The sequence below is a fragment of the Astyanax mexicanus genome, chromosome 17 (genome assembly GCF_023375975.1).
Source record: "Astyanax mexicanus isolate ESR-SI-001 chromosome 17, AstMex3_surface, whole genome shotgun sequence".
Classification (NCBI taxonomy): Eukaryota; Metazoa; Chordata; class Actinopteri; order Characiformes; family Acestrorhamphidae; genus Astyanax; species Astyanax mexicanus.
The window spans coordinates 12,531,142-12,557,503 of record NC_064424.1 but is presented as its reverse complement, the minus strand read 5'-3'; the positions used below and the strand labels follow the sequence as shown (position 1 = coordinate 12,557,503).

Here is a 26,362-nt window from a genome sequence, read left to right as displayed (position 1 = left end):
CAGCCCGGTAGAGGGGGATGTTCCGGGAAGCGTCGTTCGTGCTCAGCATATTAAAGCCCGTATATGCGGGAGAAACGCGCAGACGCGCTGACGCTCGCGGCTGAGAGGCGCGAGCTTCTCTAACAGAAACCTTAAGAAGGGGTTTAGCTTCGTTTTTAGCTTTAATCTTTTGAAACACTGTGGAAAAGTGTACATATGAAGGAGTGGAGGAGCAGCTCGTGCTGAGGAGGAACACAGTGATATTAAGTGAAGTATGAAATGAGGCGTAAAGGAGGCGGCACCGTGACACACACATACACACACGCGCACACACACACACACACACGCACGCACACACACACACACACACACACACACACTTGAGCAGAGAGAGAGAGAGCAGTTCTGAAGATGTGGGTTGCTGCTGCTTCTGCTGCTGCAGAGGAGGAAGCCTGACTGACTCTCTCTCAGTGTTGTTTTGTTCCTCGACGGCAGCAGCAACATGTCAGAGCGCGGCGGACTCCAGCGCTCGGGTCTCCCGTCCCCCCACCTGCAGCCCTCCCGCTCGGTCAGCATGTCCTCCAGCCGCCCGGTTCAGATGAACCTGTTCGCGACCTGGGAAATCGACCGTTCCTCCCCGAGCTGTGTGCCGAGGTATGGCCGCTCACGTGCTGCCTGCGTGCTGTGTGTGTGTTTGTTGTGTTCATGCGGACGCGGTGAAATAAATGTGCAACAATGTTGACAGCGCGCTGCTAGCAAACTTGGTCTGACCCGCAACCAATTAACTTACAGAACCGAAAGACAACGTTCACAGAACGTTAAATTGTCTTCGAAAGTGAGGTTGAGGTGACATTCGTCGTAACTTTGAAAAAAAAAAAAGCGTTCTGGCAACATTTAAAAGAAACTTGGGCAAATTCACCTTGAAGACACAACTGAAATGGAACGTTAGTGATTTTGAATGTTCCAATACAACATGCCTTAAACGTTCTCGTAAGAGAACCGCACCAACTCACATTGAGGAAACATTGCAAAGTCATGCTTTAAGGGAAAGTTCTGAGAACCTGTTTTTAAATGTAGTCTTAAGAGTGTTCACATTCTCTGAACATTTCTAAAGTAAATTCAAAATTATTTTCTCAGAACGTTTCCCTAACGCCAAGTTGCAAGTGAGGTTAGGGTGACGTTGGTAACTTTGGAAAAACTTAACATTTTAGGCATGTTGTCCAGGAACGTTCTGAGAACATAATTTTACATTTACTTTAGGAATGTTCAAAGAATGTTCCTGGATAACATTCCTATACTGTTAAGAGGTTGAAGTGAGGTTTTGTGAATGTTCTCGTGTCTCCCAACTAAAGTTGAGAAAACAACTAAACATGTTTTTTTCCTTTATAGTTAAATTGTCATTGAAAGTAAGGTTAGGGTGATGTTCATAACTGTAGAAAAACGTTCCCGTACACTTAAGACAGCTAGACAAATTCACATTGTGTAAACATTGCTCTGTCATAGAAAACGTCCTTGGACAACATTTCTAGACTGTTTAAGTGTCATTGCAAGAGAGACGAAGGTGACGTTCTTAACTTTGGAAAACGTTCAAGGAATATTAGCAAGACTGGACAAATACATTTTGAGGAAACATTGCTATGAAACTATTCCAACAAACAAAATTTAATGATAAGGTAACATTGTGAGATTGTAATCTTAAATGTTCTAAAAAGGTTCCAAGACCAGGACAAGGTTGAGGTGAGGTCCCGTAAGTGAAACTGGGCAATTTCATGTTGTGGGAACGATGCTATGCACCACTCCTGAAATTGTCATTGCAAAGAATGTTAAGGTAACGTTCTGCTAACATTCTCGTAAACATGAAAAAACGTAGTGAGGCTGACAACTGAATTAAATCATGCAACATTCCCACAATCAAAATGACATGTTCTGAAAATGTTCTGAGAATGTGGTATTGAACAAAAATGTTTAGCGGACATTCTATGAATGTTCCAAAAACATTTCAAGACTGAGAGTGTTCTTAGAATGTTAAATGAGGTTGAAGTGATGTTCAGGGGACATTCTTGTAACTTGAAGTAGAAAATGTCCTTGAAACTGGACAAATGTCCTAAAACTGGACAAATGTATATTGAGGGAACAGTGCTTTGCAGCTATTCCCACAACCGAAATGGAAGGATAGGATTACATTCTGGGAGCGTAATTTTGTTAGCTGGTGAGCCTCATATTTTATGGCTTAGCTGTTGATGAACGGGCATTTCTGAAAGCTGGATTAGGCAGGGTCAGTATTGCATTTTTCATAAACCTGCTCAGAGTAGGAGGTCTGATCAAGGATCAGCTCTCAAACACGTGATCCAACTACCCATGAAAGCCCACCCTAACCTGAAATGAGTGTTTTAGAGCAGGGAAAGTCTACAGTAAACTCTACAGCTATGCAGGACAGAGAAACTTAGAGGAGAAATCTGTGTCTTTTGGCAAAAGTTGATTCTGTTCTAAATAGTATAGTAGAGGGAATAATGCACATTTGTGTTGCTATTAATAAACACACTTGCACATTTGCTGCATACCATTTGTGTGGTATTTCACAAAGCATGATTTCGCAATATAAATGTCCCTTGATAAAAAGTTGCTCAGTAGACATGCCCCTCAGCATTAACTTCTAGCATAAATAATCTGGCTGACAATAGTTGCCCTCAAGAAATGTCACTTTATTAAGCATTGATTTCAATCTTAAGTTATCTGGCTTGCAATGCAAAATATACTGTGGGTATTTCTTAAAAGGCCTTGATTTCTGTCTTGGTTATTTGGCTGTCAGAACAGTCTTGAGGTGAAAGTTAAAGTGAGCATGCCCTGAGATTGTGTGCAAGATTGTCCCTTATCCCAAGCTTATCTAATAGCTAGATAACTATAAAGCATTCATAATGTACAGTCCTTAAGTTTGTCGTTATCTAGCAAACTGAGGAATCTTACTCAATACTATGCCCTCTACTATGCACAAGTTGCATGTCAGTGTGTCAGTTTCACACAGTAAGTAGAAAACATGGCCCCCATGGTTTCATTTCAAAATAATCTGCCATGTTGTTACATTTACTTTCAAATAGGGGTGTGCGATATGGCCCGAAAATAACTAAAATAACCCAGTTCTTCTAGACCAAGCATGTCTCAGACTGCCTTCATTGAGTGAGTTTACAACACAGAAACAAAGCAAATTCTCTTCTGGATTCTGAGTTTGTCCAGTAAGTCTAGTGGTTCAACAGTAACATTTTAGTTTGAATAATTTCAACTTAACAACTACCACTACCACTCCATAATTAAAAGAAAGGATGTAATGCAAGTCCTGCTGGTCTTTTCCAGCTAAGGCTGTCAATCACTGTGTCCTAGATTAACATTTTAGAAGCTCAATATCAACTCAGCACAGGGAATGTCAGTATCAGCACAGGGTAAACTATTTATCGGAGTTAGACACTGGAGATGGAAAGACAATTGGGCTGTTTATTCACTGAAATGTATGGGGATGGGTGGAGCTACACATCATTCTGCTACCAGCCAGCAATGACATGTCCATTTCTTTGTGCTTTGTCACTATTGGTAAACACTTCTAACACAGTCACTCTCTACAACCTGTACTGTACATGTGGATTAATGTTCTTCATTTAATTTTGGACATGAGTGGAAGTATGAGTGTGAGGTATTGTATGGGAGGACAGAGTGATGTAGGGCACTTGAAAAGTGAAAGCCTACATGTAGGGGTATGAGAGTAGAGTGGTAGATGAGTGTGTTTAATCATGTACAGAAGCTGTTATTGCTCTACAAAATAGGCATGTTTTATCACCAACACAAAATGCACAATACAAAATACGAATGCCCTCTATTTTAGGCATGTTATATCATAGACTACCATGTAAAAGAAAAGAAAGGTGAGTTTTGTGCATCTGTATTTTTGGGTGGGGTGAAACTTCCTCTTCTAACCTCATTACCTGCCTACAGCTTTTCTCTCAGGACTCCAGGTTCTAGAGTTACACACTAATGGAGAGGGACGGTCTGTAAGTGAATTAGACCTGTAATCCAGGAGAGGTAGCGTGTGTGGCTTTGAAGAGATGGCCTGGCCAAATCACGTTGCAGATGCCTGACATATTCTTTGAAAGCATTGATTGCAGAGCTGAAATTTCACCTCACAGAAGGTTAAACTTGTTTATTTTATGGTTAAAATGTCAATTCAAGTAGCTTTATGGAACATGCAGACAAATGTCAAGTCTGCAGAGTCTACCGAATATTCATTCAGCTGCCATAGCAACCTGTGCTCAGAGCAACTTCTGCACCACAACACTGCATCCCTCTCTCTCTCTCTCTCTCTCTCCTCTGCAGACTCCTCAGTTTGACTCTTAAAAAACTGGTGATGTTGAAAGAGCTTGACCGGGACCTAACATCTGTGGTTATTGCTGTCAAACTTCAGGTAAACATATAATTTGATACACAGTTATCTACACAAACATTACAAACTCACAGACAAAAAGCATATTTAGCATATTTTAGCAAAATTAGCATATTTTTTCCTCTGCAAGACACTTTTTATCCTATTTGTAGAAAACAGTACTTGGATTCACCTTTTGTTCATAATCGCTGTTAAACATATTGATAAAGGATGTGATGAAAGTATTGAGGCTGCAAAGAACTGGATTAGGAAACGCCTATCTTTCTAAATATTTATAAAAGACATGTATCTAAACATTGGTTTCATCACAGTGTCCATCAAATATATTACATTACATTACATGTACATAACAGTAGTGTTAAAACTCATGCAAAAAAGTCAGTCTGTAAAGACTTAAAGTCTTGATAAGCTTTTGGTTTGAGGCAAGTACACTTTGATCTAAGCACGCAGTTCACATATTGCTTTTATGCTATATGTTTCCCAATATTAGCTACATTAGACTTGCTGCTTTAATGCAAATCTTATCCAAAACTAAATATATTATAGCTGAGATGAGTTGGTATAAATCAGATTTTCTGGCTGAATCGTTGCTCAATCGTTGCTGAATCGAAGTCTCACTAACAACTGTGTGACCTCACAGGGCTCAAAACGCATTCTGCGCTCGAATGAAATCCTACTGCCATCTCCTGGACTCACAGAGACCGACCTGCAGCTCACATTCTCCCTGCAGGTTTGTAAATTTAACAATACAATAGCATTGTAGCAGTATAATGCAATATTTGGCATTTTGTGCTCCTGGGCTCCCCTAAAGTCAAGAAGTGTAATTTACCTTATGAGAACAGGCTTAACAATAAATTCTGAAGTTTTGAGAGATATAACACAAGTGTAATATTACTGGATCTTATGTAAATATGACCTGCACTGGTTACCATGTAACTGTTTATCCAAAGTTAGACAATGCAGTTATTTAGAAAAGATTTTCTACTAGAGTTTGGAGCATGGCTGTGAGTATTTGGTTGTATTAATTGATTGAGTGTTAAAATGGTCAGGATGTTGGATGATCACCTTCCCACCTCATCATCCCTAACTCATTCCAAAAGTATTGGATGGAGCACCAACATTCCAGAGAACATTGAGCTACACAGCTCAATGCTGGGAGGCTTCATACCCCTCTAGCCCATGCCTGGTATTAGGAATGGTGCAAATAATTTAATATGTTTCTGCTCCAGAGAGTCCTATTCAATTCACACAAATTTTCTACAGGGCTAGTGCAACTTAAAGTTGCTGAATGCGGTCATTAAAAGCGGTGTCCACAAACATTTGGACATATAGTTTAATTAAAGAATGTTTATTTAAATTAATCTATGCATTAGTCAATGTTTAACTGATGACACAGGTAAAGTTAGATAAAGATAATATCTTTTTTTTTTTCTTAAAAAAATATATTTTTTCTTTATTCCAAAAGTATCCACACTTTTTGAAGAGAGATGCCAACAGGCTACAGATCATGCTGCAGCGAAGGAAGAGGTACAAGAACCGCACAATCTTGGGCTACAAGACACTAGCACTGGGCCTGATTAACATGGCAGAGGTGAGACATATCACAGTCTGCTGTAAAACTACTGTGGTTCTAAAATTAGAAGCACTGTACAGCTTTATTTTTGTATGGGTTTTCTAAGGTTTTATTCTTATAAATGTAGTTCTCTTATCTGCTCCTCTCTAATCTCATTCAAAAGGTGATGCAGCATCCTACTGAAGGCGCACAAGTTTTGGGTTTGCACACTACAATCAAGGACATGGCGGTGACTGTGGCTGAGATCAGGGTCTATTCTTTGTCCAGTCAGCCTATAGACCCAGAGGGTCCAAAGACCAAAATGTCTGGTGAGGTTTTATAGTGCACTCAGTGGTAATGAATATGAATATTCTAGAGTGGTGCCTCTGCAGTATACATAAATAATGAAGGGCTTGAAGTGCTGATCAGATCAGTAGATCAGTGGATGAATATGGTCTAGAATAGCTAGCCTAGCTGTTTAGCATGTGTATTCACGCTCTATGAACTGCGTATACTGTGCAGGTTTTGTGCCTTATTTAATGAGCCTTTATTTTGTATACCCTTCCCCACAGATCGCTCCCCTGACATTGATAACTACTCTGAGGAGGAGGAAGAGAGCTACTCGTCAGAGCAGGATGGCAGTGATGACCCCCTCCATGGACAGGTTTGTGTCAGCAAAGTTCAGTAGTGGTTAGGTGCAGAAATACAAAACAAAACTAGGCTTGTTGTAATAACCATTTTTTTCATATCATTGCTGTCTAGTGAAAAACATGTATCTCCAAAACAGGAGATAAAACCTTCTTTACTTTTTAATAGAAGTCAATGTAGAAAATATTTTAGGTCGTTTTGAAAAAATTCTATAGGTCCATTCAAATTCAAGAAATTTGACACAGTGTAAAGGACAGTTTGTTTGTTCAAATTATGTAGTAAACTAAAAAAAATGGAAATATTTGTTTTTCATTGGACAGCATCGATATGCAATATATCCTGATTTAAAAATCCATTTAATGATAATACCAGTATTCTGTCTTAAAAGTGATCTATGATTTACTATAACGCTTTAAGGGCATTTTTTGTGTTGATGTTTATGTTTGCAGTTCATATGCATACACTCGGTTTTCTGCAGTTTAGTATTTTGGTAATTAGGTTTTTTTTTTCTTTTTTTTTTTTTTTTGCCCGCCACCACCCCCCCTCTTCGGAGGACCAATTTTACTTTATTGTTTATTAAAAGTTTATACAAAGTTTTAGGTAGTGTGAGCATTGTGACAAGAAGACAAGAAAAAAAAAAAAAAGAAAAAAAATAAAGAAAAAAAATGGAATCAAAAATAAAAACTAAATTAAGAAAAAAGTGGGGAGTAGTGGGGGAGAAAAAAAAGGGGGGGGAGGATGAGGAAGAGAGAAAAAAAATGTAGTAATAATAATAATAATAATAATAATAATAATAATAATAATAATAATAATAATAATAATAATAATAATTATTATTATTATTGAAGCAAACAAAACAATTTGTAAACCATAAGAGAAACAGGAGAGGGAAAGAGAGAGAAGAAAAAAAAATCTAAATATTTACAGAAAAGAAAGAATAGAGAAATAGGTAATGAAGATATATACACATACATATATATATATTTTTCCCTTGTTTGATGTTATGTGGGATTAGATAGAGAGAAGAGAGAATAGTTAGAGAGAGAGAGAGAGAGATAGTAGAGAGATAGTATCTGCCCTGTGTGTGTGATTGTGTGTGTGAGAGGGTACAGGAACATTCGGGTATAGGTTTAAGATTTACGGGATGGTTATTGTTCAAAATGGCTGTGTTAGTGGTGTATGAGTGATCTGTGTGTGTTAGTGGTGTATGAGTGATCTGTGTGTGTTAGTGGTGTATGAGTGATCTGTGTGTGAGAGCTGATGAAGTCACTGATGTAAAAGGTTGTTTAGTGCTGTCCATGTGTTCATGTGTTCTTGAGTTCTGTTTTTAGTAGATGCTGATATTTGTTCCATTTCTATATGTTCTTTGAGTGAGTTTTCCCAGTGATTGATTGTGATGTTTCCTCTTGATTTCCAGTTTGTTAGGATGGTTTTTTTGGCGATGGTTAGCGCCACCAAAAGTGCCCTGGTTTCCTCCTGGTTTAGATTTGTGTTTGAAGTGTCTCCTAGCAGACAGAGTGATGGGGATGGGGGGGTGGGCTGTTTCAATAGTGGCGTTAGGTGGTTTACAATCAATTGCCAGAAGTGTTTGACAGGTGGACAGTACCATAGAGAGTGCATGTAATTGTCTGCGGTGTTTAATGAACAGTGTGTACAGATTTCAGAGTCTACTAATCCCATTTTATGTAGTTTTTGCCTCGTGTAGTGAACTCTGTGGATAATTTTATATTTTATAAGGTGGAGGTTAGTATTGTTAGTCATGTTGAATGTGTTTTTAAGAATGTTAGTCCAGAAATCAGCAGTGAGAGCCATTAGGAGATCTTCTTCCCATTTCTTTGTTGGTACAGAGATTGTTTGATCTAACTGAGATAAAAACCTGTAAATTTTAGATATGGTTTTGTTTGATGGGGATATATTGAGAAATTCTGAGATTGGTGGGGATAATTCTAGCGTTACTTTATTCTTAATTCTTGAGTTTAGTACTGATCTAAGTTGTAGGTATTCTAGAAATTGATTGTTAGTTTTAATACATTTTTGTTATTATTTTTTTTTTTGTATTTTATACAAAATTAATGTTGTTTATGAAACAGACAAAGGTTTACTTATTGTTTCCTTTTTTGTTCATAACGAATTAAACTGTTCTACTAAATAAAACAAATATTTATTATGCTGCAGTAGTACAGTTCTGAATTTTTTTTTTTTTTTCGGCAAGAATATATTTATTGCAAAAATGAAATATTGTGATATTATTTAAGAGCCATATTTCCCACCCTTAGATAATACAATAGCAACTCTTAGTAGCATAGTAGCTCCACACTTCATTGGTAGAATTTTGAGGCCCTGACATTTAAAATGAGGCACTAAGAACTTTATTATTAAAAACACTGTTTATAAACACAGTATGTACCTTGAGATAGTTTTCCAGGGTGCCAATAAGTCAACTGCTAAGCATGAATAAAACTACAGCTGGTTAGTTACATGAATAGTTGCATTAGTTTTGGACTGGAGTTGGTGCAACAGGAGTTTAATATATAGTATAATATCATGCATTTCCACTGAATTAATTTTGCAATCTGTTCCCCTATCCTACCTTTTTGTTTGTGCTCGTCAGTCGACATATGACTTCAAGGTGATTTCAAGGTAGAGAACAGCCTCAGGGTATTGTGTGTATAAACAGGGTTTTTTAATAAACTACACTTTCAAAGTCCTCATTGCCTCGTTTTAAATGTCAGGGCCCTCAGAATTCTACCAATGACGTGTGGAGCTACTTTGAGCTTGTTAATGGTGTTAAAATATTGATTTACTTGCATGGGCAACTATCATTGCTATGCCCCAATCACTAGCTTTATAAGTCTGTTGGGAGCATCAGCTAAAAGTTCTGTATTTCGGAATGCTGTGGGTGAATGGAGGTGGTCTATTTAAATAAACGTTTGTACTCGGTATCATGTTTTACTACAAATTCAAGTCACTCCTTTTATATCCTAGAAAAATTAAACAGTCAACATACTGGCTTATTTACATTAATGTGCTCTTTTTAGTAAGATCGATGTCACTAAAATGATTGAGGTCATGTCCACATATTGTACAAAAAGCCAATAATAAAATTCCTGTTAGGCCAAAGAACATAAAACAATAATGTATAAACATACACTCATACAAAAATGAAACCAAAAATGAGCTGTACGGATCCACTTTAAGCTTTGTTTTTTTTTCCTTCTGCAGTACCTCTACGATGATGAAGATGAAGTGAGGAAAAAGAAGCCCCGTCGTAAACTCACATCCGCAGCCTCCATTACCAGAGCTAATGTAAGTTAATGGAGCAGAGCACTGCTTCTGGCTTTTCATGCAGATCTACAGTCAGCTCAGCCATCCCTGATACTAACTTTAACCAAGACGAACCCCTGCAAATCTGTGCTAACAGAATGTGACGTGGCTTGTGAAACATGCCTCAGAGCTCCAGTCTAGTGTGTGCTCTTCTGCTGAAGTGCTCCGTTTCTCCATCTTGACTCTAATCCCAGAGAGCAGTTGTATGCGTGTTCCAGCTAGCCGGAGGTCACTGATAGCCTTTTGACACAGATGTCTCAGTAATGGCCGGAATCCTTTGGAAACATACTGAAACATAAGGAGGCCAATATGTGTTGAATATGTCGAGGCGCGAGCCTAGCATCTCTCTTCAGATGCTCAGATGTATCAGCTTTGCTGATTTGTTTAGCTGCATGGTGCATCTGCTAGCTCCTGTGCCAGTTCTCCAAGCGTTCTGCCTGTTGTCACTGTTTTTTCCTCCCCCTCCTCTGCTCGCTGCTATTTTTTGCTACATGCTGTTGTACTGCCTGGTATGGCACTAATTCATGTGAATTTTCTCTTGTTGATTCTTCTGGATTCCCACTTTTTCTGTCTGTGGTGAAATGGTTTTGTTTTATGTTCAGCAGCCCAACATCAAGCAAAAATTTGTGGCACTGCTGAAAAGATTCAAGGTTTCCGATGAGGTAAACCTGCATGTATCTCGCATTCTGTTTCTTTAAATCTTCATTTCTGTTTTTATCCTCCACCCACGCTCAACCTGTTTGCTGTTTGTTGTCTTTACCGTACATTTCCTTCCTTATAAATGAGTGTTTATCATTAGATGTCTGTGAGTCTGTGCCTTACCCTATATAGAAGTCATTTTAACTGTGTTAACTTCTCCCCGGCTGTTTCTGTTTCAGCTGTTGAGTTACCACGGTAATGTTTGATGTGTATGTAGGTGGGGTTCGGCCTGGACCACGTATCTCAGGAGCAGATCCGCGACGTGGAGGAGGACCTGGACGAGCTGTACGACAGTCTTGAGATGTACAACCCCAGTGACAGTGGACCAGACATGGAGGAAACTGAGAGCATCCTCAGCACGCCAAAGCCCAAACTCCCGTATAGCAAACATTTATATACTTTTACATGTGAACTTACACAATATAGTTAATAATACTGTAGATAAGGGCTGGACAATAATTAAATATCTGTATTTTTTAATGATACTAAATGTTTTAATAATAGTGATATAATTTTATATACATTGTATACAGCATTTGTCACAGATTGACGTTCACTACCGAGTGCATTACATGAAATAGATACAGACCTCTGTTGTGAGCTTTATTGGCAGTTTCTATTGCTCATATTGATATCAGAATGATATGGTATCATCCAAAATTAAGCAATATATTAATAATAAGTTAATGTACTGTTAATAATAAGGTTTAATATAGAATAGGTTGATTAAAACAGAAAAAATATGTTTGACACAGTTACTATTTTGTAGCTGCTTTCCAGATTACATTGCAACAAGGTTATAAAGCACTGACCATGCATGGGAGTTTAGCACTATGCAGGCATGTGTATGTAGGCAATACAGGCATACAAATACATAAACACCTCAAACCCTATCTTAAAGATTACAGGTAATTTATTAATCATAAAACAAGGACAGTTTCCCAGAAAGGGATTAGGCCTAGTCTTGGACTACACTGCATTCAATTGAGAGTTTTCATTAAAAGGAACATATAGTTTAGGGCTAGGTCTAATCCCTGTTCAAGAATCTGACTCAAACAAACTACCAGTAACTGGTTAAAGAACCGCAGAATATCCAAACATTAGAGTATCATTCATGTAATGGGCTTATTTTGTCAAAAAACTACATGGATTTATTTTTGTCTGTCTGGCTCTGACTAATGTCTAATATCTTTTGTGTGTCCTTTTGTGTGTGTGTGTTCGTCTTTGTCATCCAGGCCGTTCTTCGAGGGCATGTCTCAGTCCAGCTCTCAGACTGAGTTTGGCAGTCTGAACAGCAGATACAGTCTAGGCAAAGATACACTGAGTCCTGTGAGTTTTAATATTTATCAAGCAAATCTACCCCAGCTCTGTATTTCTTTCATCGCTGGAAACGTATGATCTTGTTCATGTTCTCAGTGTTTGCACCACGCACAGAGAACAGCTTAACTTAAAGGCTGAAACGACTCAGGCGTATGCAAATTACTGCAGCACCACACCACTATTGATTTGAGCAGCTTCTTTGGCAGCAACAACACAGTAAACAGCTATGACTGACAGGGACAGGTCAGGACAAAATGAAATAACTCAATCTCCTCTAAATGTCTTCCTCCTTCCCTGTCTCCTTCCTGCAGCAAGGGGATCGCACTGTGTCTGCGGGTAAAATGCAGCGCTCCAGCAGCGCACACCTGGACGATGCGTTCTCTGAGAATGATACTCTGGTGAGAGTAATTGTAGTGTACCTCTCTGTCGTTTTTTTTTTCTCCTTTTCTTTTTTCTGTCATTTTTGTCTCCATCTCACACTTTCACTTGCTATGTCTTCCCGTCTCTGTAAGGGAGGTGTGTGTAATGGACCTGTTTTTGCTTTGTGTTGTGTAGCTGGTAGGTAATATGTAGTTGGTGTTGTAGGAGCTGAATGAGGTGGAGGTGGTGAGTGAAGGAACACCCAGTATTACTGTGTCTGTGGCGGAGAGACCACGAACCCCCCAGAGAAGCAGCAGCCAGAACATGCCGTCCCCAAGGTTGGTGAAATGCAAACACAAATGCGTTGACAAAAAAAAAATATATCTTACAAGCTTAAAGCTGATGTACATAAGTTTTAGTATGTAGGGTCCTCTTTGGTGGGAATGGGTAACTGCACCAAGCATGCGGAAGAATCATTTTAAACTGGGCGGGTGTGATGTGGTCTCCATTCAGAGCGGATAAATTAGATTCCAGGTTATGTTCAGTCAGAGAGAGAGAGAGAAAACGCTCAGTCAGAAACTTCACTTTAACTACACACTTTGTTTTTACTATGAGTGAATGAGCCACTGAGCTCCGAGTTCCCCTTCTGAAGTCTCCATTGCTCCACCACCTGCTCACTTTTAGTAAAACTGAGCTGGATCCTTTTTTAAAGCCTGTAAAGCAAATGTTATGCATTATTGTCTCTTCTCTTCATCGTCAGCTACTTTCAAAAACAAACTGAACTACATAAACTGGCCACAAAATTGGAGCTAAGCACACATCTGAAGCTAAAGTGCCAGTTTCTTATTTTATTAGTAACCCTTGAGAATGATTTGCTTGCCCCTGAAAAGACACAATAAGAGCACATCAGCACTATTAAACAGATTCATAACATATTTTGTATCTACCGCAGGCTCTCTTTTTACTACCAAGAACATAAAAATCATAAAGACCTTTTTGGAAAAAAAACACCAGGGAAGATCTTAAAGTTATTGTGCATCTTAACCTTAAACACCTAATTTAATACATATGTAGCAAAATATATTTCAACTTTGCTCTGTCTGGACATATAAAACCAAGTGTATGCCACAAACAGCTAAATATATGCTTAAGTCACAATAAAACTCTAACAACCAACAAATTAACTTTAACAGACTCAGATGTAGACTACAACAAACAAGACTTCAGTCACCTACAGCTTAATGTTAGGGCTGGGTGATATTTAAAAAAAAAAAAAACAATATCTGAATATTCTGAAATATGAGTGTTTCATTATATTATTTTTTTTTTAGTTTTTACATAACTTAAAAAGACTATGTATGCATGCTTCATAGCAAGCAGCTCCCTTCATCCCTATATGTTTTTTTTTATTGTTATTTTTTTTTTTTTTTAAGCATTACCTACATATATCATTACCTCCTTGTATTTCAGTTAAGGAAAAGTTATTTACAGGTTTTCTACAGAAGCACAGAGATTCCTCTGTTTTTCTCTATTTTAGAAAATCACATTAAAACCTTAAACCTTAGTTGCTCCACACTTTACAGCAGGAATAGTGGCTGACTCTTCTTTGCAGAATTGTTTTAATGCAGCCTGTTTTAATGGTCTGTTTAATCCTCTTTAAGGTAGCTGGTGAAGTTTTCATTACTTACTACCTATGCTCTAAGTTTTCAAACACCTGTAATGCCTAAATTTGGGTTAAGGAAAAAATGTAACCACATTATTCCTGAGGGCCTATTCTGTATTTTGCAACTGTTCTGCAGACTAGATGGTGGCCACACTCCGAAGCACAAGCGAGGGACTCCGATGAGAGAGAGGCAGCTGTCCAAACCTCCCAGCGAGCGCACCAACAGTTCAGACAGCGAGCGTTCCCCTGAACTCAGCCTAACTCCACAGGTGAGCATTCCCGCCTCCTCTGCTGGATCTGCTCCCCATCCATCTATCCATCCATCCAACCCTCCCACTGAGGGACATCCACCGCTCTTCTCTGTATATCAGTGCATGTGCGTGTGTGCGTATGTATGTATGTGTGTGTGTAGTGATGACTCATTTGGGTTGTGGATCAGAGCGCTCGGAGCTTCGGGTGGGTGTGCTGTGAGCGGAGCAGCGGAGGAGAGTGGGCGCTAATTCAGCTTATGCAACAGCGCGCTGGCTGTGGAGTGAGTCAATACCTGGCTAATATTGCAACTATTATTGCACAGAAGTGTCAAATGTCTCTCCACCACATAGCAGCCATTAGGGTGAAGTGCCATGTTTTTAATCTCCTCTGTGGTGGTGTGCCCAGTCCGTCTGTGACAGATTGACAATTAAAGAGACATAAATAGCAATGCTTTTGAGTCATCTGCTGCTCGAATAGTAGCTGTTATTGCAATGGCGAAAGGTGCTCTTGTTGTTGTTGTGTTTTGAATGCACAAAGCCTTTTTAATGGCCTGTGTTTGAAGGCGCCAGCATGTCTAGCTGATGAATCACTATCAGGGTCATTGCTCATGCACTAGGGGCTACCAGCGCAGAGCGTACATGTACGTTCTAGACGGCGTGGAGGAGGACTCACAAATTTTTTCTGCCTGTATGCAGATGCCGAGGAAGATAGTGTATGACCAGCTCAACCAGATTTTGGTCTCCGACACGAGCCTGCCTGACAACCTCATCCTCGTTAATGGCAGCGACTGGCAAGGACAGGTATTCTCAACATGTTCAAGAGTCAATTCTCTTTTCTGTGCTCCTATTTGAAGCTCTGGATAATTTCTTGAACTACTGAATATTTTTTTCCCTTTGTTTTGCTAATAAACACATTTAAACATGGTTACTAATTGAGTTTGGCTGCTGAAAAACTAAATATATGAACATTTTATAAGATTTTACGTTGCATTAAGACCAAACTCAGACTCTCAGACTTAGATAATTAAATTAAACATTTTCTTTATCCCAAATGTGCCAGATATTTTCCTTTAAATGGAAGCAGTATTTTAAGAAATAACTGGACTGTGTTGATCTGTTGTTTCCCTCCAGCAAGTTAGTTCCTGGTATCTTGTCCAAAACACATCCAAATCTAATTAGGTTAAAAACAAAAACAGTGACATGGAAACAACAAATCTGTTTTGGGCAGTGCAGGCTGCTCTCTGAATGTAGCTATACTGACAGTTTATCCCTGCAGGGAAATGTTCTGTGACTGATCTCTGTGTGTGTGTGTGTGTGTGTGTGTGTGTGTGTGTGTGTGTGTGTGTGTGTGTGTGTGTGTGTGTGTGTGTGTGTGTGTAGTATGTGACTGAGCTCCTGCAGACACAGAAGCAGCCGGTGGTGTGTACCTGCTCAGGATCAGAGATTCAAGCTGTGCTCTCGGCTCTGCTCACTCGGATTCAGAAATTGTGAGTGGCACAACCTTACCGTGCAGTAGGATTGGAGATTAAAGTCTTGAGAAATTGATGTCTCTGCAAATGAAAATTAAAAGGCATTGGTGGAGTAGTTATTTATGTACTTACATCTTATAGGTGTAAGGACTTAATAAATGAAAATATTACAAAGTATTTTTTTATATTTATTATAGGTTAATAAATGATGCAGAATGATTGAAAATTGCCAGCTGTTCTACACACTAGCACTCTCCATAGCTCTCTAGTTCTGTCTGTACATGGATGAGCTTTTGGTTCAACTCGCTTTTGGGAAAATGTTTCGGCACCCCACATAAAAAAAAGCAAATCAACAATCAACATTTGTACAATAGCAGCACAGTAGCAATTGCCTTGCAATAAATAACCCTAATAGCATAGCAAGACTATTGAGCTCCAATCACTCTGATTTAGTTTAAGAAAATGCTTTCAACTTTATAGTTTAATGTTATTGTAGCATTATAGTTTTAAATATACATGCAGTTGGGAGGCTCCGAGTGGTCCAGCAGTCTGAAGTGCTGCAACTATGATCGGTAGTTCACTGGTTTGAATCCTGGTCATGCAGCTTGCCATCAGCTGCTGGAGCCCTGAGAGAGCACAATTGGCCTTGCTCTCTCTGGGTGGGTAGATGGTTGTCATTCCCCTCATAAGTCATAGGGTGACAGACAGGCAGAGAGACATATTTTATTGAAATTCTACACCTTGTAGACAATTCTAGACTGATGTTGATCAGCACAAGGCAACTGTGAGCTGATGTATCAGAACAGAGTTGCTGCGCTTTCCTTCGAGCAGCAGTTGGAAAAGAGGCAGAGTCTGACTTCACATGTGTCGGAGGAGGCACGGGCTAGTCTTCACCCTCCTTGTGTTGTGGCATCAGTAGTAATGAGGGATATACAGCTGACTAGCTGCTGAATAGGTGGGACAAATGAGAGCTAATTGGGAGAAAATGAAAAAAAAAATTACACAATTACACAAACCAAATATACTTCTGAACATACCTCTGTAAATATTCATGTTTGTGCAAACGTTTACTCAATGTGTCTCTACTGTTTACCACTCTCTGCTTCTGCTCTCCGCAGCTGTAACTGTAACGCAGTCATGCCCAAACCAGTGAAGGTGGTTGCTGTTGGAGGGCAAAGCTATTTGGGAGCCATCTTGCGCTTTTTTGTCTCACAACTGGCCAACAAGATGTCTGACTGGCTGAGCCACATGAGGTTTCTGGTGGTTCCACTGGGTAAGGAGAGTTGTTTTTTGTTTGAGAAAGCAGTACTTGATGATTTGTTGACTGAGCTACATGAGTTGCTTGAGCTAAATTTTATGTAAACTGAACAACTAAGTCTCTATGCAGGTTCTCACCCTGTGGCCAAGTACCTGGGCTCCTTGGATAATCGCTACAGTTCATCTTTTCTCGACAGTTCTTGGCGGGAATTCTTCAGTCGGTCAGAGCCCCCTCAGCCTGGTACGTTAGAGTTCTGTTCTGCTAATGTCAGACTGCAGATTCTTTACTTGTGTCCAAAGCTATGAATGTTGTGGTGATTTGTTCTAGGCTTGTCGTCTGCAGACATGGACGTGATCGGACGTATCTGTCAATACATCAATGGAGCCTCAATTACCCACCAGCTGCCTATTGCTGAGGCCATGCTGACCTGCAAGCAGAGAATGTAAGTAGGAGAGCAGAGCAGGTTCATTGGGCAGTATTAGGAAAATATCGAAATAGGACAGAGAAATGTGGCATGCCAAAATTTGCTGTGCTGATTGTTGTGCTTTTTACAATCACAATATGCATAAAAAAATAATTAAATCTATAAATATTGTATCTCCATTGGTGGTGTGATGACACTCGCCTCACAAGACAAGACACAACATTGGGTTCATGGGAACAAGACGAGATATAAATATAATTGAAACTTTTATTTGAATAAACTGACAAAGTGCAAAACTGCAGGTACATTTTAAGTGTTTTGTAATTAATCATCCTGTAGTGGATGTCAATCAATATGTACTCTGATTATGTATGATTCATCATATCGTCACTGTCCAATGAAAAACAAGTATTTCCAAAACAGCAACTTTACAGGAGAGATAAAAAAAAAAACTTCTAAACTTTCAATGGAAGTCAATGTAAAAAGAGTTTATTTCAGGTCATTTTGAAGTATTTCTATTGGTCTGTTTAGCAAGAATTTTTGATTTAGTGTAAGAGACAGTTTGTCTGTTCAATTAATGTAGTAAACTTAAAATCGACAAAAATTAGGATGCTTGTTTTTTATTGGACAGTGTCAGTATGCAGTAAAAGATTCTCCTGTATGATCTCCAGTGTTGGGAGTAACGGCGTTAAAACTACTTTTTTTCAGTAACGAGTAATCTAACTAATTACTCTGACTGTAACTATAACGCCGTTACCATTTCCGACACCCCGTTACTGCACGTTACTTTAGCCGCTTTTTTTACTGGCTTTGCCCTGGTTAACCCCTCCTCTGTCCGGTGAACTTAAGCTTCTCGCCGCTGTGCCTGTGGTTTGGCGTGCTGAAGTGAGGCACAATTGTGATGATTTTCTGCTCTAATTAATTCAGTGATTGCCGTGGACAGCCCAAGTTCCGAATTAAGGACGTTAAGCTCTTTTTAGCTGCTCCGTTTTTTGTGGTGCTGCTGCTTTCTCTTTTAGAGCTTAGATTCTCCGCACGAATCCCACCTGACCCGAGGACCGACCCGAAATCGGGCTCCTATTTTTTATTTTATATAAAGCTCTGGTGTGATAATCACAATGTTGCTAAGTAACCAATTATTATTGTTCACTAAGCGAACAAAATAGCGAAAACTGAAAGTGAAAAAACATTTGTGTTAACTGAATCTAATAAAAACGGTAATTAAAAGGAAAAAACATAACTATCTCGAACTGTATTTTGTGTTTATAAAACTAACTAAAACGAACTGAAATTACTGATAGAATATCCTCATTTTTGTGTTTAATTTATTTATAAGCGCTGTTGTACAGCGCAGTTGTACAGCGGCGGTGTTGTGCCGAGCGCGCGGCACCTCGTGGTCCGTTAGTTCTTGTGTAAAGCGCTCGCGCTAGCAAGCACACCCTAAAAACTTACTGAACAGAAAAAATTAAAACAAAATAAAATTAAACTATAATAAAAATGAAAAATGTAATCACGTAGCTCTGGGCGCACGTGAACGCCTCAGCGTTTGACTTGCAGCATTGTGTGTAGCTGTTCTTAAAAATCATTTAAATTAAATAATAGTTCTATGCTTTTATGTTACAATGTTAATTAACATAATTCTGATTATATTTCGCTCATTCAATCAGCCCGAAAACAGACAATTTATGGGGCGGTTTGGGTCGGGCTCATAATGACAGTTTATGGTTCGGGTTTGGTAGGGCTTGGGCAGAACGTGCACGGGCTCGGGCTGGGTCGGGTCGGTTTTTTGGGCCCGATCTAAGCTCTATTCACTTTTGGTGAAGCTGTTATATTAATACCATTTTAACGGGCATTAAATTGTTGTTTTTGTCTATTATTTTGTTTTATATATACATATTTGTTTTGAGTGTGGCTTGGTTTGTTTAATTTCACCCCAGATGCGTTTTTCCGTTTTTTCCGTTTTTTTCAGTATTACAAGTTTTAGTAATTTTCTTTGGTTGTGTGCAGAATTTCGTTTTATTTTTTTGAAATTCGTTAGATTATATTTTTGTCAACATTTTGGGTTTATTTTCGTTTGTTATTTTTCTAATAATAATAGTAAATGCATAATTTATTTCCTTTTTTTTGACGGGCGAATAATAAAAAGTAACGCGAAAGTTACTTTTACTGGTAACTAATTACTTTTATAGTGGAGTAACTCCGTTAGTAACTCAGTTACTTTTTTGGAGAAGTAACGAGTAACTATAACTAATTACTTTTTCAAAGTAACGTGCCCAACACTGATGATCTCACATCAGTCTCGGCAGACCTTTGAACCATTGTTCTAACATTACCTACAGTGAAGGTTCTGTACTCAATTCGCAATCCCACTTTGAGGGTTCTATGTAGACATGGCAACCTATGGTTGAATCACAGCATGTTGCAGTATAAACCACCAAGTTGTGAATGTGTGGGCAGAAACACGTGGCTTGGCAGTTACCTGTGCATGAGTCTAGTGAGGCACATTTAACACCTGACGAGAAATATTGTGCCGTTTTACTCTCGCAATGTCTTGTTGCACGACTAATCACTAAGTATATTTCTAGAGCACAGGCTTGTAATTACTGGTGTTGGTAAGGAATTAAAAATACACTTTTCATAATGTGTTTTTTTTCTCATTTATTGCTTTTTCAGGCAAGATGATGATTCCTGCCAAAATTTTGTCCCCTTTGTGGGTGTAAGTAAATCTTCATATGATTTGCTTTATAACGTTGCAGTTGCAGTCTTGCTGAACCTTATTGCTTATTCTAAAGTTTATTCCTTTTTGCTATATTTTAAACAGGTAGTTAAAGTTGGATTGATTGAGCCCACCCTTGGATCTACAGGTATAAATGCACTTTGGTAATATAGTCATAATAATACAGTACTAAAGTACTACTTTGGAATTTGTGACTCTCTTTCTCTCTGCTAGGTGGAGACTGTGAGGAAGGAGTGGCTTTGAGTCTGATAGTTCCCTCAACATCTCCCCCTGCTCATGCACTGTCCACTGGGATGATGAAAGATGCCGTTACCCCACCCCCTTCACCGTCCCTCAGTGGTGGCTTGGCTGTTCTTGGGTAGGCGTGATGTTAGTATTTTAAAGTTGAATTGCGATCATAAAATGGACACAAATGGTTCACTGTACTGCACAATGTTCCCCCAAACACTAATTAGTTTTCAATATTGATTATCTTGATCCCTCTTAGACATTCTGCCATACACAAAAAATAGCAAAGACATCAACTTGCATTCAAATCGCACAGAATTAAAAGGACACACCTGATGCATAAATTAAGGCACTCATGTCAAATAAGTTGCATACAAATTTTTAGAGTTTTGACATAAATTTGACTGTTCTTTACAGTATTAAATGATAAGTAGCCAGCTAAAGTACTATTCAGAAAGTAGACTATCATAGCTTTGCTCTCTCTTTAAAACTTTCATCTGTTTATTCTGTTTTTCACATCAGAATAAGAACATTTCTGTGTTAAAATTTCCACACTGAATCAACCAATAGAACCACTCCAAAATGACGCTCAATGATTACATTGTATACATTTTACATACTTCTATTAAAAGTTAAGGAGGTTTTCATAAAAAGTGTTTTCCTATTTGTCTTGTCTTTAGATGTTTGTGTATATTGATCTTACTTTATCTGGCATTTAATTATTTGACTTTATAAAACAGGGAATCCCAGTAAGACAGTAAACAGATTTCGTCACTTTTAAAAATGTGATCCTTTTGATTACAGATGACATTTTGGTAATCTGGTGAACTGGTGATCAGTTAGTCTATACCAGGATACAGTTTTAAAGTAACCCTCCCAATCCTGACCCTAAACCTAAACTAAAAATCTAATTCTTATATACAGTTGTGTTTTTTTTTTTTTTTTCCTGTGAAATAATATGGAAATAAAACATCTTGAACAAATTTCATATACAATGATCACCTGACACTTGTTTGCCGATATTTTTGTTGTTATGGCCAGGAGTCCCATCATGTCTCATGGAGTGGATGCCATAGGGCTACAGGTTGATTACTGGGTGATTGAAAAGCGTAAGGATGGCGAGAGGAGGGACAATAAGAACACTCTAAAGAGCGCGTTCAGATCACTGCAGGTCAGCCGACTGCCTAGCTCAACCCAAGGAGACCTCCAACCCAACTCCTGCACCATGGCTATGACTGTGGTCACCAAGGAAAAGAACAAGAAAGGTAATTTAGACTGGCCTGTTTAGGCTCTTTTAGAATTAATTTACTATAATTTGACTGTATCAGACTTGGCAGTTTAGAGAGCAATTCCAAGCTGTTTATTCAGACTGCAAAACATTGCTTGCTTCAGCCAGCCCATTACTGCTGATAAAGACTGCGTTCAAACATTTCATTTGTCTGTCTCCAGTCCCGACTATCTTTCTAGGGAAGAAGCCAAAGGAGAGAGACACGGAGTCAAAGAGCCAGGTGATTGAGGGCATCACCAGACTCATCTGCTCTGCTAAACACCAGCAAACGAGCATACGAGGTAGATAATGCTCATGCACTCTTTCACATAAGTGTCAAGCAGAAGGAATAAATAGGCTCTTTCTGAAAACAGGCTTTATTGTAACCATTCCAGATGTTTATTACATGTGTTCTTGATGTACAATACACACATAATCACAGCCTTTTAATTTGTGATATATTAAAACAAAGCAAAAGCTTAATTACATTGGTTTGATCGTGCTTAATATTTTCACTGAGCAGTCATCCGTTTTCTGTAGTTATTTATTTATTTATTTAGAATTTGTAATTTAATTAAAAGTGAGAGGACATCTCGCCTCGCTGAAGTGTAATCTCTCGACTCACTCTGAAGCATGGCCAGAGATTAACGCTAATCCTATATCTGATCTTTGATCACCAGCCATAGGAACTTCTAAAACCAGCTACAATAAGTTTGGCTGTGGGCTGTAATTTTACAGTAATTACATTTCAGTGTGACAGTTGTCCCACACTTGTCCCACACATATCTTCATTGCATTTCCAGTGACGTGATCATATCTTTGTTGTCATTTAAATCATTGTATCCCCATGTTTCCAGTTATTTATTTTTGGCATAGTTTAAATCTAGCTATTCTTTGCTTTAAAATTACTATTTTATTAAAAATAATTGAAACCTAAGACATTTTTTTAAATTCTAGGTTTTTTATGAGACATTAAACAACAGTTAGTTCAGACCTTACAATCTGATTGGTTGAGAAGTGTTCTAGCCGTGATGATATTTGTGATAACATCACAGCCTTCTTACGCTAAACCTGTATCACTCCGCTGAAGCGTTGTCGAGTAACGGCGTATATACACAGGACAGCTTAGAATCATCAACGGCATCAGTGGCAGCGTTAGCTTAGCACAGGCTAGCGCTCAACCACGGCACGCTCGCCCACAGCGCTGGCTCGTCTTTTGTGGAAAAAAGGAAAAGAAAATCGCTCGGCTACTGTCGTCTGACAGCCAGAAAGCTAACCAGCCAGGCTAGGCTAAGCTAATGCTGAGCTAAAGCAAGCTACGCTAACCTAACCACAGTCCAGCCGGCTAGCTAAAACCAACACCACCCAGCAAAACAAGCAGAAATGCTCAAAAATGCGCAGCGTTCACCTGAAGACGACTCCACGGAGCAGGAGAGGAGAATATTAGCGTTATTTCACGGTCCTAATGTTACCATCTTCGCTTATTCCCCATTTTGCTTTCAAGCTAACTTTCGTGGTGTTAGTCTGTATGAACCATACACCGATTCGTAGTTAAGTTTCAGTTCTGTTACAGTTGTGGTGGAACTACTTTTTGGCAGAAGGCACAGTCCATATTAAAACATATTCATTCTTATTTTTTTTCTTCATTCATTTTGTAAATAAAGAAACTGTTGTATAAAAGCAATAGAACACTCGAGGTCGTGTGTTATCACGAATAACATCACGGCTGTGATTCGGTCATAGGCACGTGATAACACACTCCCTCTCGTGTTCTATTGCTTATGTCACAATCTAGGTAAATGCAATGATCATCTAATTATTTATTGATACCAATGAAAGCTTTTCACAGTAAAAATGTAATGTAGATTGTCAAGGTAGATCTCAGTGTATTTTGTTACAAATTCATCATGTAATCACTCAAAAAATAAACAGATCCAATACACAGGTTTTATGCATATTTCTGTTTTTAAAGAAAACCAGAGAATGTGCCTTATACACATGAAGCCATAAACCTCTGTATGTAATTAATTGTAAAAAGTAATACCATACTAGGGTTTAAAAACCAACTAAAAATTTAATTTAAAAAAATCTAAATGATTGCAAAAAGACTGCTTTCAAAACTACTTGAAAAAGTAAAAAAGGGGGGGGGGGGGGTAAATGCCATTTAAGAACAAAAGCTGGCTGCACCACAGGATCCTATAGTGCACTACCCTTGATTCTCTGCTATGGATAATCTTTAATTCTAGGCTACACCAACTACTATGAGAAGCTAGAATAAAAATAAGCTGAAATGAAATAGAAGTTATAAGGCTATTTTTAAAATATAAAGAATGTAAAGTACAGACAATTGAGTGAAAATGAGTAGAAAAATGACTCCAGAAAAGTATAGATAGAATTTTTATACTTGGTTACTTGACTTGGATATAACACTTGTCTGTGTATTATATATTTTGAGGTGATATTTGGCACAAACAAAACATGAAGCTGATTTGATCTTTTTTTTCCCTTTGTGTTTCAGTGTCTGTGGATGGAATGGAGTGGAACGATGTGAAGTTTTTCCAGCTGGCATCTCAATGGCCCACTCATGTGAAGTATCTCCCAGTGGGTCTATTTGGCTACACTAAAACAGCCTCCTAGTTAAAAAAAAAAAGAAAAAGATGAGAGCTGACATTTCCAAACTCTGCCATTTGGCTAAGTTAAAGGATTTGGCTAAGTTAAAGGAAAGCAGTTATTTATTTGTTCAAGGCTAGAAGAAAACCTGAAGGTGTTATTAAGGGCTTTATTGAGGTGAAGACCCAATAGTAATTGCCTTTGTTACACACTTCTTCTTCCTGGGGCCAGAGACAGAGATGTGTTATTAGATATGTGATATTTGTGTACCATTTTATTCTGCTGTGCAGTTGATTAATGCAATAACATCCAAATATTGTATTCTGGTGGTGGAATAATTTGGTTGATGTGCTGTTCACCTGATTCAGTGACCGTGCTGTGCAGTTTTGGTTACTTTATATCAGAGCATAGTTGGATAAAATTAATTTCTGTGTATATTATGCAGTATCATTTTGCAATATCATTAATATATATATGAGGCTTAAGCTTCTCAGATATTTTGTAAAAAAATAAAGGTCTATTAGATATTTTATGACTATACAAATACTATAGTATTATATATTGAAAACAAGCCAAAAAAATCTACTTTCTCACATACAGAGTATTTAAAAGATTATCTTTCCCTTATTATGAGCTGTGTGTGAGTGTGTGAGTGGAAAAGGAGCAAGAGAAGTGAGGGGTAGATGCTGAATGTGTACAATGTGCATGTACCTGGTGGTCTTTTTGCACGATTGGTCGTGGCTGCTGTTTGGCAGCTTGACTGTTCTTCCATGCTACTGTGGTCTTAATATTGATGTTGTTTGTACAGTAAAACTAGCTATAATTAAAATTTCATTTTAAATGTAATTGTAAGGTCATCAGTCTCTACCTCCCCATCACATTGCTAAGTGTGATGATCCAAGATGGTCAATCCATGTAATCAACACAAAGCCTACAAAACCATTACATGATTACATTCCAAGTGTCCTAACGAGTTTTTCTTTTTTCCAATCAAGAATTGTGTAATGTACCATTACTGCCTTTGACATATATTAATTGTTGTATGCAAACATGTAATTTGCATGCTGAAATGTTGTAATATTCTGGTATCAGAGTTGATATAAGTCAGAGTTTTATTAAATTATATCACATTTAGACACTTTGTTAAGTTATGTGCACAACAGACAATAAATGCTTCCTAATTGGGCTGCGTTCATATTTTTTTCTGTGCCACATTATGCGTCTGAATGGGTTTTGTCCTAATTAGCTGAATAAATCAAGTGACTGAGCATTAGTTGGAGCATTCTGGTTATTATCCAAAACTAAAGTGATTTAATACAAAAACTATTTGCTATTAGTTTCTGTATGATTAGAGATGTAGTGTTACACAGAGATTTCTACACTAAACTATTAAAAATTCACTTCATAGATTTATATACAGTAATATATTGTATGATAGGATAAAAAACCTTTCCAGAAAGGGGCGGCTTGGAAAAGGTGATGTAAGGTTTAAATCAAATCAACATGGGTTTTTAAAATGAAAGTCTGAAAGTCCTTTATCTAGTTAAGTGAATGTTTATCTGATCCCCCTCTCTGGGAGGTAGACGCCTCATTGTTAAAAGGTCAATTTACAATGCAGAGACATCTCCATGAATATAATTACAGAAGTTGAAATAAACAGTAAAAAGCAAACCACTAGAAGCAGAAGGCCAGACTGTCCTGCCAGAAAGCATCTACAAAGCCTGCACAATTTGGAAAGTAAAACAGGAGAAAGAAAAGGAAGAGCTCATAAACTGAAGCATGCAACATCATCTGTTAAACATGGTGGAGCTAGTGTTATGACATAGGCATGTATGAAACCCAAAAGCTTCGTAAGGCAAATAAATGGAGTTTCTTAAATGTTTACATGAACAAATCTAGAGCTTAGATTCTCTGCCCGAACCTGAACTGACCGAGGCATTTGTTTTTTATTGCTATTTTTATTTTATATAAAGCTATGCCGTAAAAATCACAATATAGCTAAGTAGCCAATGTTGTTAACGGAAACGAACGTAATAGCAAAAACTGAAAGTTTCAGTTAGTTAACTGAAACTAATAGAAACGGATATTAAAATAAAAAAAATGGTAACTAACTGGATCTGTATTGTAATTATAAAACCAACTAAAAT

At 38.2% G+C, this 26,362-nt stretch overlaps 1 protein-coding gene across 4 annotated transcripts; it reads left to right on the top strand.

The window, feature by feature from the left end:
- The first annotated feature begins 122 nt into the window (after positions 1–122).
- pacs1a (phosphofurin acidic cluster sorting protein 1a) lies at positions 123–25,401 on the top strand. Of its 4 annotated transcripts, none has more exons than XM_007260728.4 (24): positions 123–633; positions 4,339–4,426; positions 5,046–5,135; positions 5,871–5,996; positions 6,142–6,286; positions 6,530–6,621; positions 9,828–9,911; positions 10,532–10,591; positions 10,846–11,006; positions 11,864–11,957; positions 12,260–12,346; positions 12,534–12,646; positions 14,108–14,240; positions 14,919–15,023; positions 15,603–15,709; positions 16,810–16,964; positions 17,079–17,189; positions 17,292–17,391; positions 20,047–20,089; positions 20,195–20,237; positions 20,324–20,468; positions 21,380–21,603; positions 21,788–21,907; positions 24,124–25,401. In XM_007260728.4, the coding sequence occupies exons 1-24, from the start codon at positions 482–484 to the stop codon at positions 24,240–24,242; spliced, it is 2,697 nt and encodes an 898-aa protein (XP_007260790.3). In that variant the 5' UTR covers positions 123–481; the 3' UTR covers positions 24,243–25,401. The 4 variants fall into 4 exon arrangements, with proteins under 4 accessions (XP_007260790.3, XP_049322729.1, XP_049322728.1 ...); XM_049466772.1 differs by having other exon boundaries at positions 124–633; positions 10,535–10,591; positions 17,277–17,391; XM_049466771.1 differs by having other exon boundaries at positions 125–633; positions 17,277–17,391.
- Positions 25,402–26,362: the final 961 nt, after the last annotated feature.

What these genes read in the sequence shown, in the direction of transcription:
- pacs1a (XM_049466771.1), top strand. Translation starts at nt 482, where the DNA reads ATGTCAGAGCGCGGCGGACTCCAGCGCTCGGGTCTCCCGTCCCCCCAC. An exon ending in AGCTCACATTCTCCCTGCAG is followed by an intron (nt 5,136 to 5,870) that starts GTTTGTAAATTT and finishes TTATTCCAAAAG; the next exon opens with TATCCACACTTTTTGAAGAG. An exon ending in GTTTCTGGTGGTTCCACTGG is followed by an intron (nt 16,965 to 17,078) that starts GTAAGGAGAGTT and finishes GTCTCTATGCAG; the next exon opens with GTTCTCACCCTGTGGCCAAG.